Here is a 13756-nt window from a genome sequence, read left to right as displayed (position 1 = left end):
AATTAATATTGATTTTTTTTATTTTATTCTGTTTAGATTTTATTTCATTTATTTGTTTAGATTGTGTGTGTGTATGTCATTGGCGTAGCCCAGATCGTTTCAAACAAAATAATACTAATAATAATAATTAAAAATAAAGAAATAAAAAATATTGAAAAGAATTAAATAAACAAAAAAAGAGAACTAAGAAATAAAATAAATAAATAAATAATATTTAAAAAAAGTAAATAAAACAAAAAAGACAGCTAAAAAATAAAAAAGGAAAAAAGTGTTGAGAAACAATTAGGGGAGAAATTTGCGCCATTGAACTTGGGAGGGTGATGTGCACCCCTGATGCGCATTTACAATACCGAAACTGGAAACGCGCTTTTTGACTCCCATTTGGCGCGTGCACCAAAATGGCGGCGCAGCATCGGTATGCACGTGGGGGTTCCCGGGGAGCATTCGCGGCGGATCGTGACCCGAGCGCCAACACACGCACACAGGGACGCGCGGACTGTGGGAACGTTCGGCGGTCGGCGTTCTCACACGAGCCAAGCCGTATGCTTCGCTGACCCCACCACCACACACACTCGCACATAAATAGGTGCGCGACTTTCTCACGCGCTCGCCGCCCCCCTGCGCAGTCTGCACTTGTTGATTACGTGCGAGGGGGGTGGCATTCCGTTAGTTGGAACAACCTGCCTCGCCATTGAATATCCACACACACCAGGGATATGCGACGTTTTTATTTTTTATAATTTCACTGGTGGTTTGTTCTTTTTCTTTTCTTTTTTCTTCTTTTCGGTGGATATGGTCGAGCAAGGGTAGAAATCGCTCCCTCTTTTTCAGTTACGGTTTGTACTTGCTAGTGAGCGGTGGATGAATTGATGCCCGGTGGTTTAATGATTTTTGATTCGGTTCTCCCTTGTTACGTCCTGTGATTCGGACTTTGTTTTATTTGTGTGTTCGGAACATTACTTGATCTCAGCCAATCTGGAATATCAAACTTGTGTGACCATGCCTGCTGAAAGGCCCGTATCAAAAGCCAGTGAAAATAGAAGGGTAAGAAAAGTTTTATTTTGATAAAAATTTAATTTATTTAGATGTCCTTTATTGTAACGGTGCGCAACCTTTTTTGCAAATTTCACGAACCAGAGCGTTATATAAACTATAAAACATTTTTTATGTAGCAACATGAAGAAAGAATTGGGAACGAAAATTACAAACCAGGAATCGTTGTTATCATTAGGTACTACATGCTTGAGCTTATTTTAGTAAATTCGATGTCCCCACCTTTTTTTAGAAAATAATTTCTGATTGTTTGGATGCTAATTTGCGAGTCCTTCTTAATACCGAATCAGGATGACTCTTTTGTTTTGAATGGCTACAGAACATAGTTTTCGATTCGTAACATTGAATGCAACAGCGGGTCATATGGGTTGCTTACGCAGGACCCCTACGGTTTGCGGGCCATCGTCTGGACACCATTGCATACGTTTATCCACGTCTGCTTTTTTTAAAAATCATTGAAGTCGTTACTTCTTACTATCTTATGTAAACATTAATACCCACGCTTCTAGATCATATTTGTACGAAATTTTCTGCGAGAAAGGTTTTAAGAATTTTTTTTAAATGTATAGAACAGTTCTAAGGTTTTTTCTTGGGGGAAAAAACCACATAAAATAAGAATAAAGTATTTAGAACTTGTAATCTGTTAAGAAATATATTATTACGCATGATTTATAAAATTAATGCCATCTGTACTAATTTTGAAGTAAAAAAGCTATATAAAATTAAAAATAAAATAAATTTTATAAAAATGTATAACGAATTTTGCTCTAATATTTAAATGAATATATATATATATATATTTATGAATGAAAATTTATCTGAGAGGCAAAATAATCGTTCAGAAAAGAAAAATTGTTCAACCTTTTGATTTATTTAAACTCTATGTTTGTGTTTTGGGTGGGTTTAAATGGCAACATATGCTGTGCTTTTTCTATATGGTCGTACCACTTTATTGCCCCCCCCCCCCCAACTCGAGTGAAATAAATATTTAATCATGAAATTTAGTAAAACTGAATATCAATGTCTTGATAAATTTTTTGCTTATAAAAGGGAGCTCCTTGTAAACCAGAAACACGTGTGTCTATTATTTTGAAAACGTTGCGCATCTTGTTTATAATTCACTTTTGGATACCATAATTTATTCATTTCTCATTTGCTATAACGCTGCTAGTACATTTTAAACTTTTAACTTGCTACCTATTCAGTTAGTCTAACTGTTTCTGACACTTTAAATGCATGATTATAAATTGATTTTCAAATAGAAAATTTACTGTTATATTTTTCTTGTTATTTAGACATCTCAAATTTTGAGATTTTTCTGAAAATCATCGTTGTGTTGTAAGGCGCAACTTGCTGTTTTAGTTTCGGTTTAAAACATATAAACATTTTGATGCGAAGTTTTTCTGCTTTACAAAAGTGCTAAAATTGCTTCAATTTATCCTCCTTTAACCAATTAGTGGGTAAATGAGTAAAATATTTCATGAGTAGATTAAACTTTGTTTATTTACTAATTTTTGGATTTTGGGGTAAATTATTTTCATAAAATCTCATTTTAATTACGAATGATTTGATACTTAATGTCATTTGCGTGTTGATACTTCGTCATAATTTCTATTTAAATCTCTTTATGAAAGAATAAGAAAAACTTTTGAAAAATTAAAACATTTAAATATGTACAAAACTCTTCCCATATCGTGTTAGAAACTTTTATTTTATCTAAAGTCGACGTGTTGGAAAAATAAAAAGGAAATTTTTTTTCTATCTCAAAGCATTTATTCTTTTTTCGTACCTTGCAGAAAACATAATTTGTAAACTGGAATTATTAGTTTATGCTTATTTTTTCTCTTCTAACAGTTTTTTCAAAAAATAAATAAATAAATAAATAAGAAAAAAGACTCGTACAGTCAAAAATTATATCATACATTTTTTTTTTAAATTATATACAGTGATAATAAAATAAATACCCCTGCGATATTCACTCAAACAGATATTAATTTATGAGGAAATCTCTAGATGGCGCAAGAGAAACTAAGTTTCAAATGATTGAGGTTTTTTAGTGATGAGGAGGATTTTTTGGCAATGTGCTGAAGGGTTGTCGCATTACGATTCCAGACAAGGCATCATTTTTTCCCCAATAGTATCATTTTCCTTGTCACATAGAATGTTACCATGATTAAATATTCTGTTAACCTACATCACACTTCCTCCTCCCTTATATCTGCAGCTCAGTAGCCAAAATAATAGTAATGTAATATTAGATTACATTAAAAAATATAAAATAAATTAATAAATGTTTGAATACTTATTAGCGCTCCCATTTAGGAATGTTTTAATTTGATCAAACGTATGCAACTTAACTGAAAAGGTAATAAGGTTATAATGAAAATATGTTTAAATTTTATTTACGGGGCAAGTAAGCAAGATATATAGCTTTTCTACTATCTTTGCAATTATTAACAATCGATAGCTTTTGCATTCAATTTAACAAAAATCTAGATAGCTTTTACAAAAAAAAAACTTCGGGTTGAATACTCAGGCAGCAAGATCAGTCTTTTAATTTCGTCACATCAAAATTTTGAAGTTTTTAAAAAAATGTGAGGAGAAATTTAGCAGATTTCAAGATTTGGGAAATGTTGGGACACACAAAATTTGGAGACATGCCTCCGCGTCACCTTGTAATATCAAGGTGAAGCTCAGGCGAGTCTCCAGATTTTGTGTGTTGGGGATATAATTTTATTTATTATTATTTTTTGTAGATGAAAGGGAGGAGTAGCAATATTTGTCGATTTCAACTCTTTCCGTTTCCCTACATGTTATAATTTCATCTTACTTCGTTGTTTTACTTTTTTCCATAACTTTGCTCTAATGTTTAAAAACCGTTTTTTTTTTACTAAAGTAAAATTAATTATTTAAAAACTTAATGAAAATTTTAAATCATACTAAAATATTAGCACTATCTTCAGTGGAGTTTCATCATTGTTTTAGTACTCAATGTTTTTGGAAATTCCGTACTTGAAAATACAAAAAAAAAAGTTTGATCTGAACAACATTGTAAAATATTCCTCCACATTTAAAAGATCAATGTCAATAACATATAAATAGATAGAAATATAAAATCCTACCAAAGATGCAAAAGGATTGAGCATTTCACTCAAATAATGCTGTAAACTTACGGAAATGATAACCTTGGGGGAAATTTTTCACTTACCTAACAAAAATTTCTATTTAAGAATTATACTTAATCGATTTCCGATATCAATAATCTATCTTTATATATATGATCCGTGATGGGTGACAGAAGACATAATATTAAAGTTTACTTGTTTGCATTATTGAGGCAGAAAATTATGCATGCTCTCAGGTGCATTTTAAAAACAAAAAAATCATTTAACCTTTCCCTCACCGAATTTTAGTTCTTGTAGAAAACTAACTCTTCTTTTCTTCAATTAACTAGCTATCTATTCACTCAAAACGGGCCATCATTTTTTTTTCACGAAAGTAAACTGGCTCTTTTTACTGCACTGTTAGTGTGAGCCATTAGTAAAACTCTTTTATTTATTTATTTTTTTATTTTTATGCTAGTCATATCAGTTGCTTAGATGATCAAACTTCTCTCCTCGTCTTGATTAGTACTTCCGATTTACCAATTCTTGTTGTTACTCAATTGCTTAAGGTTAAAAACTATTTGAACTCTTGAACATATTCCAATCCTCTGTAATTTAATTCAATATTGGATGGTATTATTTTCCTTTATGTTCGTAAATGAATAGCAACTTCACTAGTATAAAATGAAAACGAAACTCAAAAGCGCATGTCGGAAATGCCAAAGCTTTCTTTTTTCTTTCTTTCTTTTCTTTTCTTCTTTTTAAAACCAGGAATGAGAAAAATAGCAGAAAAGTTCCATGCTCATTTATTGCTTCCTCCACCCAGTTCAGTTAATTAATGTTTCTTTATTTTCTTAAATTATATAAACTTTTAGTTGTTTTATATTTTACCATTTTGGGAAAGGGAAAGTTATTGATCAAAGAATAAAAAATATTTTCTCCCATTTTGTGAAATGTAATTAAAACTTGCAGAGCGTACTTAATCATACAAAAAATCCTTTAAGGAATCTTTCTTTACCTAGGAATGAATAAATAGCAAATTGTTTCATTTGCAGATTATTTATTTCCAGACCCGTCGTATATATGGGGGTCGCACTTTCTAGCCTGGTTTTGAGAATATAATACTTTTCTACATTTATACATGTTTCCATTTTGTCGTTGCTTTGTTTTCTTTGGTTTATTCATATAATGCGCGTTGAGTTATTATTCTCTCCCCCCCCCCCTCCACCGGCTGAAAATTTTGAAATAACGGGCCCGGATGTCATGTGATAAGGCGATCGATACATCAGACAGACATTTATTTCATCAAGCTTTGAAAATGTTCAAATTTTTTCTTCAGTTTTGTTCCTGTTCTTTTTTTAAGAAAATTAAGCTAAAACTTAGGATTGCACTTCAACAAAATTTTAAAGTATTCGTCTATCAAACGGAGTACGAAATATTGTTAAACTGCAATTCTTAACTTTTCATGAAGAAAAAAAACTCATTGTAAACCAGTAGCTAACAACATTCTGAATTCACAATTAGGAAAAATAAACCTTCGTATTTAGAATTATAATCATTTCTCCTAATCTTAATGTCCTCATCCTTCAAATCTGCTACGTGTTATTTGTTAGATCATTTCTGATTACTCTCTAGAAAAGTAGTTTGAGTTTACACTTAATATTCATACCGTCAAATTAATTAAACTTTTCTTAGAAAAGTCAAATATCATTATATGGCGTGATAAGAAATAGTGATATCAAAATTTTTTAACAGAATTTAATTTGTTTCAAATTTAATAAACTATTTCTTTAATATTTTCCTTTTTAAATTTTTTTTACAGATAGTTTTCCTAATAGAGAGTAAGATATCTTTCATTTTATTAGAAACAATTCCTAATTAAAGTACATAACACATGTTTTATCCTTAATTCTGAAATCTTAGTGCTATTACTATCCTTGCTGAAAGAAACCAATGAATGAATGCACACGTAATTTTTTTGAACTTTAGAGGTGCTTATGTCACAAAACTTTTAAAATAATCCATTGGTAATGAAAGATTTGAATTTGTATTTAGCATAAAAATTGGTTGATTTATTAACGAAACAAAAGGTTCATGTCTTTCTGGAAGAAGAAAATAAATTTTATAACACTTATACAAAATTTTTGAACATCAACTCATGTATTTGCATGCAATAATTGGATTCAAACTTTGATGGTCAATGGGGTTTTGACCTTTTTTCCCCCAAAACAATTTTTTAGCTACCATAGGTTACGGTGAGGGATGTGGTAGAACCATTTTAGTAGAGTAGCGCACCTCAATTCCAATAAACCGAACACACAATCTTTCTCTATTTTTCAAAAGCAAACATTTTTCATTCATTTTTTTAAAAGAGAGAGAGAGAAAAGCGATGATGTAAGTACAAACATTGTCTCGATCAATGTTGTTAACTAGAGAATAAGTACTTTTTAGTTGCCAAAAGGCATAAAATAAAAGTAAAGAAACTGGATTCCTGTTTCTCCTATGCTCCTTTGCAAGGAACTCTTGTTGCTTTCCGCTGTCCACAAAATAAAACTACAAATAAATAAAATTTTACACATCTAAGGAAAAATAAATTTGTGTAAAAAAGAAAGGGTTGAAAAGTTTTTCAAAAAAATGTATTAAACAATCAAAAAAAAAAAAAAAATCACACAATTTTAAAATACGTGCGAGTCGTGTATAAAGTGTGAAGGAAAATTTTTCTCCAGTAACATTTTTCCAATTAACATATCGTCACCGTCGCCTCAAAGTAACAGCAAGGCAACTTCAGACATTTGCTCACATCCTACAGTTGCCTTGAAGTAACTGTTGGATGTGTGCTTCACTAAACTGGCTGTATTTCCAAAAAGTTCCTCCGTAAAAAATAAATAAATATATTTTAACCTTTTGGTTTAGTTAAAAACAACATCCTTCCAGTTGCTAGTCCGATTTTCCGAGCTTTCATTTTTATCCAAACTCGACATGTTCCAATAATCGCCTCTCTACTGTACTTACGCTAATGGGCAGCAAGCTAGACAATATGAGAGCTATTAGAGGTAAAGTGAAGAGAAAACCCCTCCCTACCGACAGAACTCATGGCCGAAACAATGAATCTTTGCGAGATACTCATACATCTTAAAGTAATTCAAGCTTAATTGTTTCCATTTGCAAAGAAACATTAATTATTATTAAAAAAAAAAACTTCGATATTCATAAAGCATTGCTAAAATATTAATATTGCACTTACATTACTTGCAATAAACAAATTTCTTTTAAATTGCAGGCTACAAAACCTATCATGGAGAAGAGGCGCCGGGCTAGGATCAACCAGTGTCTCTCAGAGCTTAAGACTTTGATCCTGGATGCTTTAAACAAAGATGTAAGTATATTACACTTTTACCGTTTATTAATACTGATAAATAGATATAAATATTAATATTTTTGTTTGAAAATCCGAAGTAATGAACGAAATAAAATTTGCTGTGAAGAGTTAATTAGGGTATACTCCTGGAGCCTCCACATTTCAGGAGACACTAGAAGTTCTAAACTCATTTTTAAAAGTCCTTAGAGAGAATATGAGTACTTTTTTTTTACTTTAGCAAAACACTGAGTGTTAATAATTAATTAACTCAACCCATAATCAAAATGTTCCAACCTTGAAGAATTAAGTTTCATATAAAATAAGAGTAAAATTTGCTCCTGAGTCTAAATGAAATCAGTTTTTTAATAGTACATTTTTAAGTAAACCTTGAACTTGATGATCTGCCAAAGAAACTCTATGAGTAAAATTTTTCTATTAAGAATTACGACTACTTCATCTTCATCCTATGGTATGAACATAAAAGATGCTATTATTTCTCCAACAATCCACTGCTGTAAAACCTTTTTAATATTTTTACAAAAAAAAAAAAAAAAAATAATAATAATGTAATGAAAAAAAAGTGAGTGATACAGAGAAAGTTTATTGCGTATTTGAAAAATTTTTGAAAGTCTATTTCTCACAGGCCAGGACCTATGATAGAATTGTAGTTTTCATCCTATTTGAGTCTTCATTCGTTGTTCTCTGGACGAGATCTACATTTAAGACAAAATTCATTGTGACCACACTTCAGTGAACGACAAAGGTTATCTTTTACGTCCCATAGACCAGCACGTTTCAAAATACAATATGATTCTTCGATAATGGATTTATCCATCCATCATAGAGCATTACATGAGATATTTCACCTTTATCAGTTTGAACAAGTGCTAACTCTAGCTTTCTATGATGGATCACATCGCTCTGTTGCCCTTTAGAGTGGACCATGCGTCCGAGAACCTTTTGTAGCATCCCCCACCCAGGCAATTCAATTTCCCAAAACACGTCAATTCGTTTTTCAAGTACTATTTTCCTAGTTTTAGTCATTACGATAGTATGGTACTTATTTTTGAAAAAATCATTTCTCATCAGTTTATCCTTCAATCTAAAATTCACAGACATGAACGAAACTAATTTGTGGTGGCTTCACTCGAATTCTATCACTAAAAATCACACAGCAGGACATTTTCCCTTATGTTCCCACTAGACTAGCTATCTTAACTCCAGCGAAACCATTCGTTTTAAAATCAGACTTTCCGTGAAAGACATCACAAAGTACGAAGTTTCTGCTTGCAGCAAGCGATCAAAATGTATAGAAAAATCTGTAAACTGGACGTCAGTTTCTCCATTAGTATTATGAAAACAAAATGGTCAAGTAAAGAAAAAAAAATCTCCAGGGATCCTTTTGAAAATAAAATCAAGTAGAGACTGCGTGTCCCCACTTTATTCTTATTTAAACGCTGGGGGGGGGGGGGAAACCACAAGGACTATTCCACTGTCTGCTGCCCTTTTCAACCTACAGTCAACGGAAGTTTTAATCAGTTTACGAGCAAAAGCTTATCATTTACAGTATCTATTACAATCTTTAACAACCCCCGGCCTGGTTAACTATTACGTTTAACGAGTTAGAGACGGCTTAACTATTCCACGTCGTAATAGACTAGACAGGAAGACATCTGGTGATATGTTTACGGAACATGTCGGGGATTTAACCTCGAGGCTGTTGTGTTATGCTCAGCACAAATCAGCTTGCGATTTTCCTCAAAAAATTAATAATCTTTCAATAGACTAAGGGGCCACGTTCTTTTTTGGGTTGATATATTACGTCTAGACTTCTTTTTTTTAATGTTCTTTATTTTTGATTGTCTCGTTTTGGTCAAATTCTAGACCCACTGAGGTCGGATGCATTCTTTTTGTTATCTATGCATACGTAATGCAAGGGCAGTTTTGATTACAGTTGGATGTTTTTAATTTCAAGGTCATTCGCCTTTTGCAGTAGCAAAAAGATCCGTGCTTATCATCCGTCTTGAAGATGGAGTTTGTTGGTGCACACCGTCTTCCATTGATGTTAATGCGAGCGTCTTCTTAATAGTTCAGGTCAACCTCGTGTCTGGGCAAGTTTGTTTACGAGGGCGCAAAATTAATTGTGAGGTCATTGGATGACATAAAACTTAAGTTGTTTTCCAATTCTCGAATTTTTGAAATTTATTTGCATTTTCAAAAGTTTTTTTTTTTTTTTTTTCTAACTTACAATGCTTCGAAGTTTTCGAAATAAAATATAATGTCACTAATTTATTTAATATTAATGCAAAGATGATTACTTCACATTGCATTATGATCGTTTGTATGAGTTTTGTAAGCAGTATCAGTGGCATTCCGAGCCCATTGTGGTGCCACCTCCCCCTCTCCCTTTTCCAAGAAATAATTACTTACGCTTTGTGTTACGTATGACGAGGATAACAATAAAAAATAAATAGGTAATGCTTTACAGAATCAGTATAATTTGAAATTTTAGGATCGAAAATGTAAAGGTGTTTGTGTAATTGACATAGATGTTTCAAAATATACTTAAATCCATTCTGGAGGTCACCCAGCTAAATGGTGCCACTTTGTGCGGGTTGCATCCCCTTAGTGACGTCAACGACACTGGAAAAATGCAATTTTCGCCAAAAATCTTTCCCCGTGTTTGATTTTCATCATACTGTCACTTGTCTTTTTGAAGACTCTGTGATCATGAATTCAAATTGAATTTTCAAATTGTTCACTTGAACACATATACAGATTTTGAAAATAGTAGCAAAAGACGTTACGTATCCTTTTAAATCTTATGTTATAAACCAAAAATGTTTTTAGAATGTGGTAATTTTAACGTTGCTAATAACTTTCTTTTGATCTTTTCCAGCCTTCCCGCCACTCCAAATTGGAGAAAGCAGACATATTAGAAATGACCGTCCGACATCTTCAAAATATACAGAGACAACAAATGGCAGGTAAATATTGATACACATGTAGCACATTTTTAAATAATGTCAAATGCATTGCATGTTTTGGTAATTCCGATATGTTTTCAGCATTTAATTTACATTGTTTCTGAATCAAAAATTTATCAAGATATTTTCTCTTTTCAGCTGCAATATCCACGGATTCCTCTGTTCTCAATAAGTTCAAAGCAGGCTTCAATGAATGTGCTACAGAAGTATCACGCTATGTAAGCAGAATAGAAGGAGTAGATCCTGCCCTTCGGCAACGCTTGCTGTCCCACCTTTCCAATTGCCTAACTACCATGAACACGGCTTCCCAATTCCAGCAGCAGCAAACTTCCAACATCAGTTTTGGCGGCTCCTTCCCAAGCATGTTGCAGTCCCTGAGTGTACAGATCCCGGCAGGCATCTCAACTGTTGGCATTGTACCAGCTGGAAGGAACTCATCCGGGGACTTGAACATCGGAATTGTACCATCAAGCAGAAATTCTACCGGTGACATAAACAACAACAGCACGTCTTCAAATGGCAAACAGCTTTTTGCTGGACTATCAGTTATACCAAGTCGATTACCAAATGGTGACTTTGCATTTCTGCTGCCTAGTCAGGCCTTAACGGGATCAGGGTCAATGGCTTTCCATCTTCCGTCAGTCAGTGCGTCCTCCAGTTTGCCGTCCTCTTCTGGACCAGACCGATCGGTCAGTCAGTCTTCCTGGCCTCCTGTTTCCCCGTCCTCTTCAAAAAGATCTGCCAGTCCTGATGCTATGTCGGAGGACAATGTTGTCCTTAGTCCTACATGTAGCGATGCAGGTTCAGACGTTTTCCTCGAGCCATACCACCACCAGAAGCATCAGCAATCTATAAAACCTATGATCTCTCCTCCTCTTCATCAGTCATCCTTCAACAAAGAAAGACCTCTGCAGCCTGTTCCCCGACACCATCATGTAGTATCCGATTCCGAGAACGTTTGGAGGCCATGGTAATTAATGGACAATGAACTACCTTTACCTTACTGAAATCTTCCATTTATGATTTTTAGATGATCATACAAGCTTAAGATTTTAACAGTTTGTTGTGTAATGAAATGGCTGTAAGATCAACATTTTTTTTTATGCATTGCTTCTTGATTTGTAGAGATGAGGAATGCGCTTAGAAATAATGTTTATATATATATATATATATATATATATATATATATATATATATATATATATATATATATTATTATTATTATTATTATTATTATTAACATTAGGTAATGTGTATTAAATATGCAGTGAATTTGCTAAATTTAGATATACACACCCAACATATTTATATAAATATAAAATTTAAAATCTGTTTTCGAAATCAACACATTAATTTATAAAAAAAATGTATTGAATTAATTTAAAGTCAGTATAACATTTAACTAGTAAAACCGAAAACTTGCAGTACTTTCTTTAAAAATAAGTACGTGATTTAATACTTTTAATGGAAATATTCCTCATCTTTACTTTTCAAAATGCTCATCTTTTCAACTATAACATAACAACGATCTCATAGGGCTTCCAGTTTGTATATAAGACATAAATGAATAACTTTTCATGTTGAATTTGAAGTTGATCCTATTAACTTTAAATTTTATAAAATGTAATGTATAATATAAAATGTAAATATCAATTTTTGTTGTTACATAGTTATAAAAATTCTTATTGATTTGAATGACATAAAATTGGAGCTGTGGAAATTAAGTTTCAAAAGCGCGTTCAGTACCTGTTGATTGTAATTTTTGTACAGATTTTTAAAAATTATATTGTTAATATGTTAATCTAAATAATGCTGACATATAAAATGTAGTGAAGGCTGTTCACTATTAGTTCTCATGCATTCTACAAATTCGAGCTTTTCTTTAAAATTATTAACGGACTTTTTAACGTATATCTCTAGGGGTGCATGGCATTTAAGGGTCGTGCCACCACAATTGAGGGGGGGGGAGAAGCATCCCTGCTTTATTTTCCTATAATATTTATAACTTACTTACGTTCATAAATTAGATGTAAAACTATTAAACATGCTCATCAGGGCATGTAAACCGAGCTTAAAAGAAGCCCTCTTTTTTATGACTTAAATAGTTAATTGAAATAAGTTTTTACAGATGATTTGTTTTACCAAACTTTTCAAGCTCTTCTTTTTTGTAAGTGAAAATAATCAACTCTACTTGCTTTTGTTATCAAAAAGAACCTTAGTTTTTAACTGACGTTCCTATTATTAATCATAGATATTTTTAGTCCGTTAATTGCTATTTTAGTGATCTCAAATTGGACCCACACACTGTGATTTGTACATAAAGAGTTGTTATTATACTACAAAAATTCATATATTGATTTGATGTGATCTCCTTTCTTCACGAAATTTGGAATCGGCTTGAAGATGAACTTTTAATTATCTGGTATATTATTATTATTAAATTATAAAAATCTTTAAATTAATGTCGGTAAAATCAATACTATGCTCGTTTACAGAATCTGTAGGAAATGTTAAATATGCAAAAAAAATTTTTTAACAGTTTTATTAATGCTTTGCAAAACTGAATCGTTGAAGGTATTGGTAAAAATTTAATACCTTCATTTTGACTTCGTTATAAATTTCTGCTTAAAGTTCATTAACAAATAATGTCGTAACCCTATTTATATGTGTGACAGAAAAATTAATGTGTACAGTTATTTCTACAACTGGCAAACCAAACTGTGCCTTAAAATGTGTTTAAATGTAAATAGTTTTATATATAAATATATATACTTATTAAAACCGATTTTGTTATGTTTGTAATAAAAGTTTTCAGTTTTAACCTTTGTATTCTGTCTATCATTTTACAAATGTGTTCATGTTTTTGATGACGAAGGACGTTATAGTATCAAAAGTACTTTGAAAAGTCAAAATGGATCTTCTTCATTGAAGGAAAACTTCAAACATTAGTGGGTAAATCTGTAGCAAAATGTTATCTCATATGAACTTATATTTTACAGTTGTTTTCGTTTAAGATTTAGGAAGTTATTGCTCTGTGCCTGAAGTTTTCGTACGTGTGCTTTTGAATAAAAATTAAAATAAATTATAATTAGAGCAAAACTAAATCAACTGTAATTTTACAGTACAACCAGAGGTATGTTTAACGCCTCTGAAAACATGCTTCACGTATTGAAATCAGAATTTCACACTAGAAAATTTAGTCACGCTCTTTATTTCAAACAAAAATTTAGCATCGTTGAAGATGGGGGAAAAAA

At 32.0% G+C, this 13756-nt stretch overlaps 1 protein-coding gene across 1 annotated transcript; it reads left to right on the top strand.

Annotated features, from left to right (window-relative positions):
• The first annotated feature begins 636 nt into the window (after positions 1-636).
• Positions 637-11633, top strand: LOC129225661 (transcription factor HES-1-A-like). Its single transcript, XM_054860136.1, has 4 exons — positions 637-1044; positions 7438-7533; positions 10415-10502; positions 10641-11633. Exons 1-4 carry the CDS (start codon positions 1000-1002, stop codon positions 11474-11476), a joined length of 1065 nt encoding a protein of 354 aa, XP_054716111.1. The 5' UTR covers positions 637-999; the 3' UTR covers positions 11477-11633.
• Positions 11634-13756: the final 2123 nt, after the last annotated feature.

Source organism: Uloborus diversus, chromosome 7 (genome assembly GCF_026930045.1).
Source record: "Uloborus diversus isolate 005 chromosome 7, Udiv.v.3.1, whole genome shotgun sequence".
In the NCBI taxonomy this organism is placed as follows: Eukaryota; Metazoa; Arthropoda; class Arachnida; order Araneae; family Uloboridae; genus Uloborus; species Uloborus diversus.
This window is presented reverse-complemented; position numbering and strand designations above follow the sequence as displayed.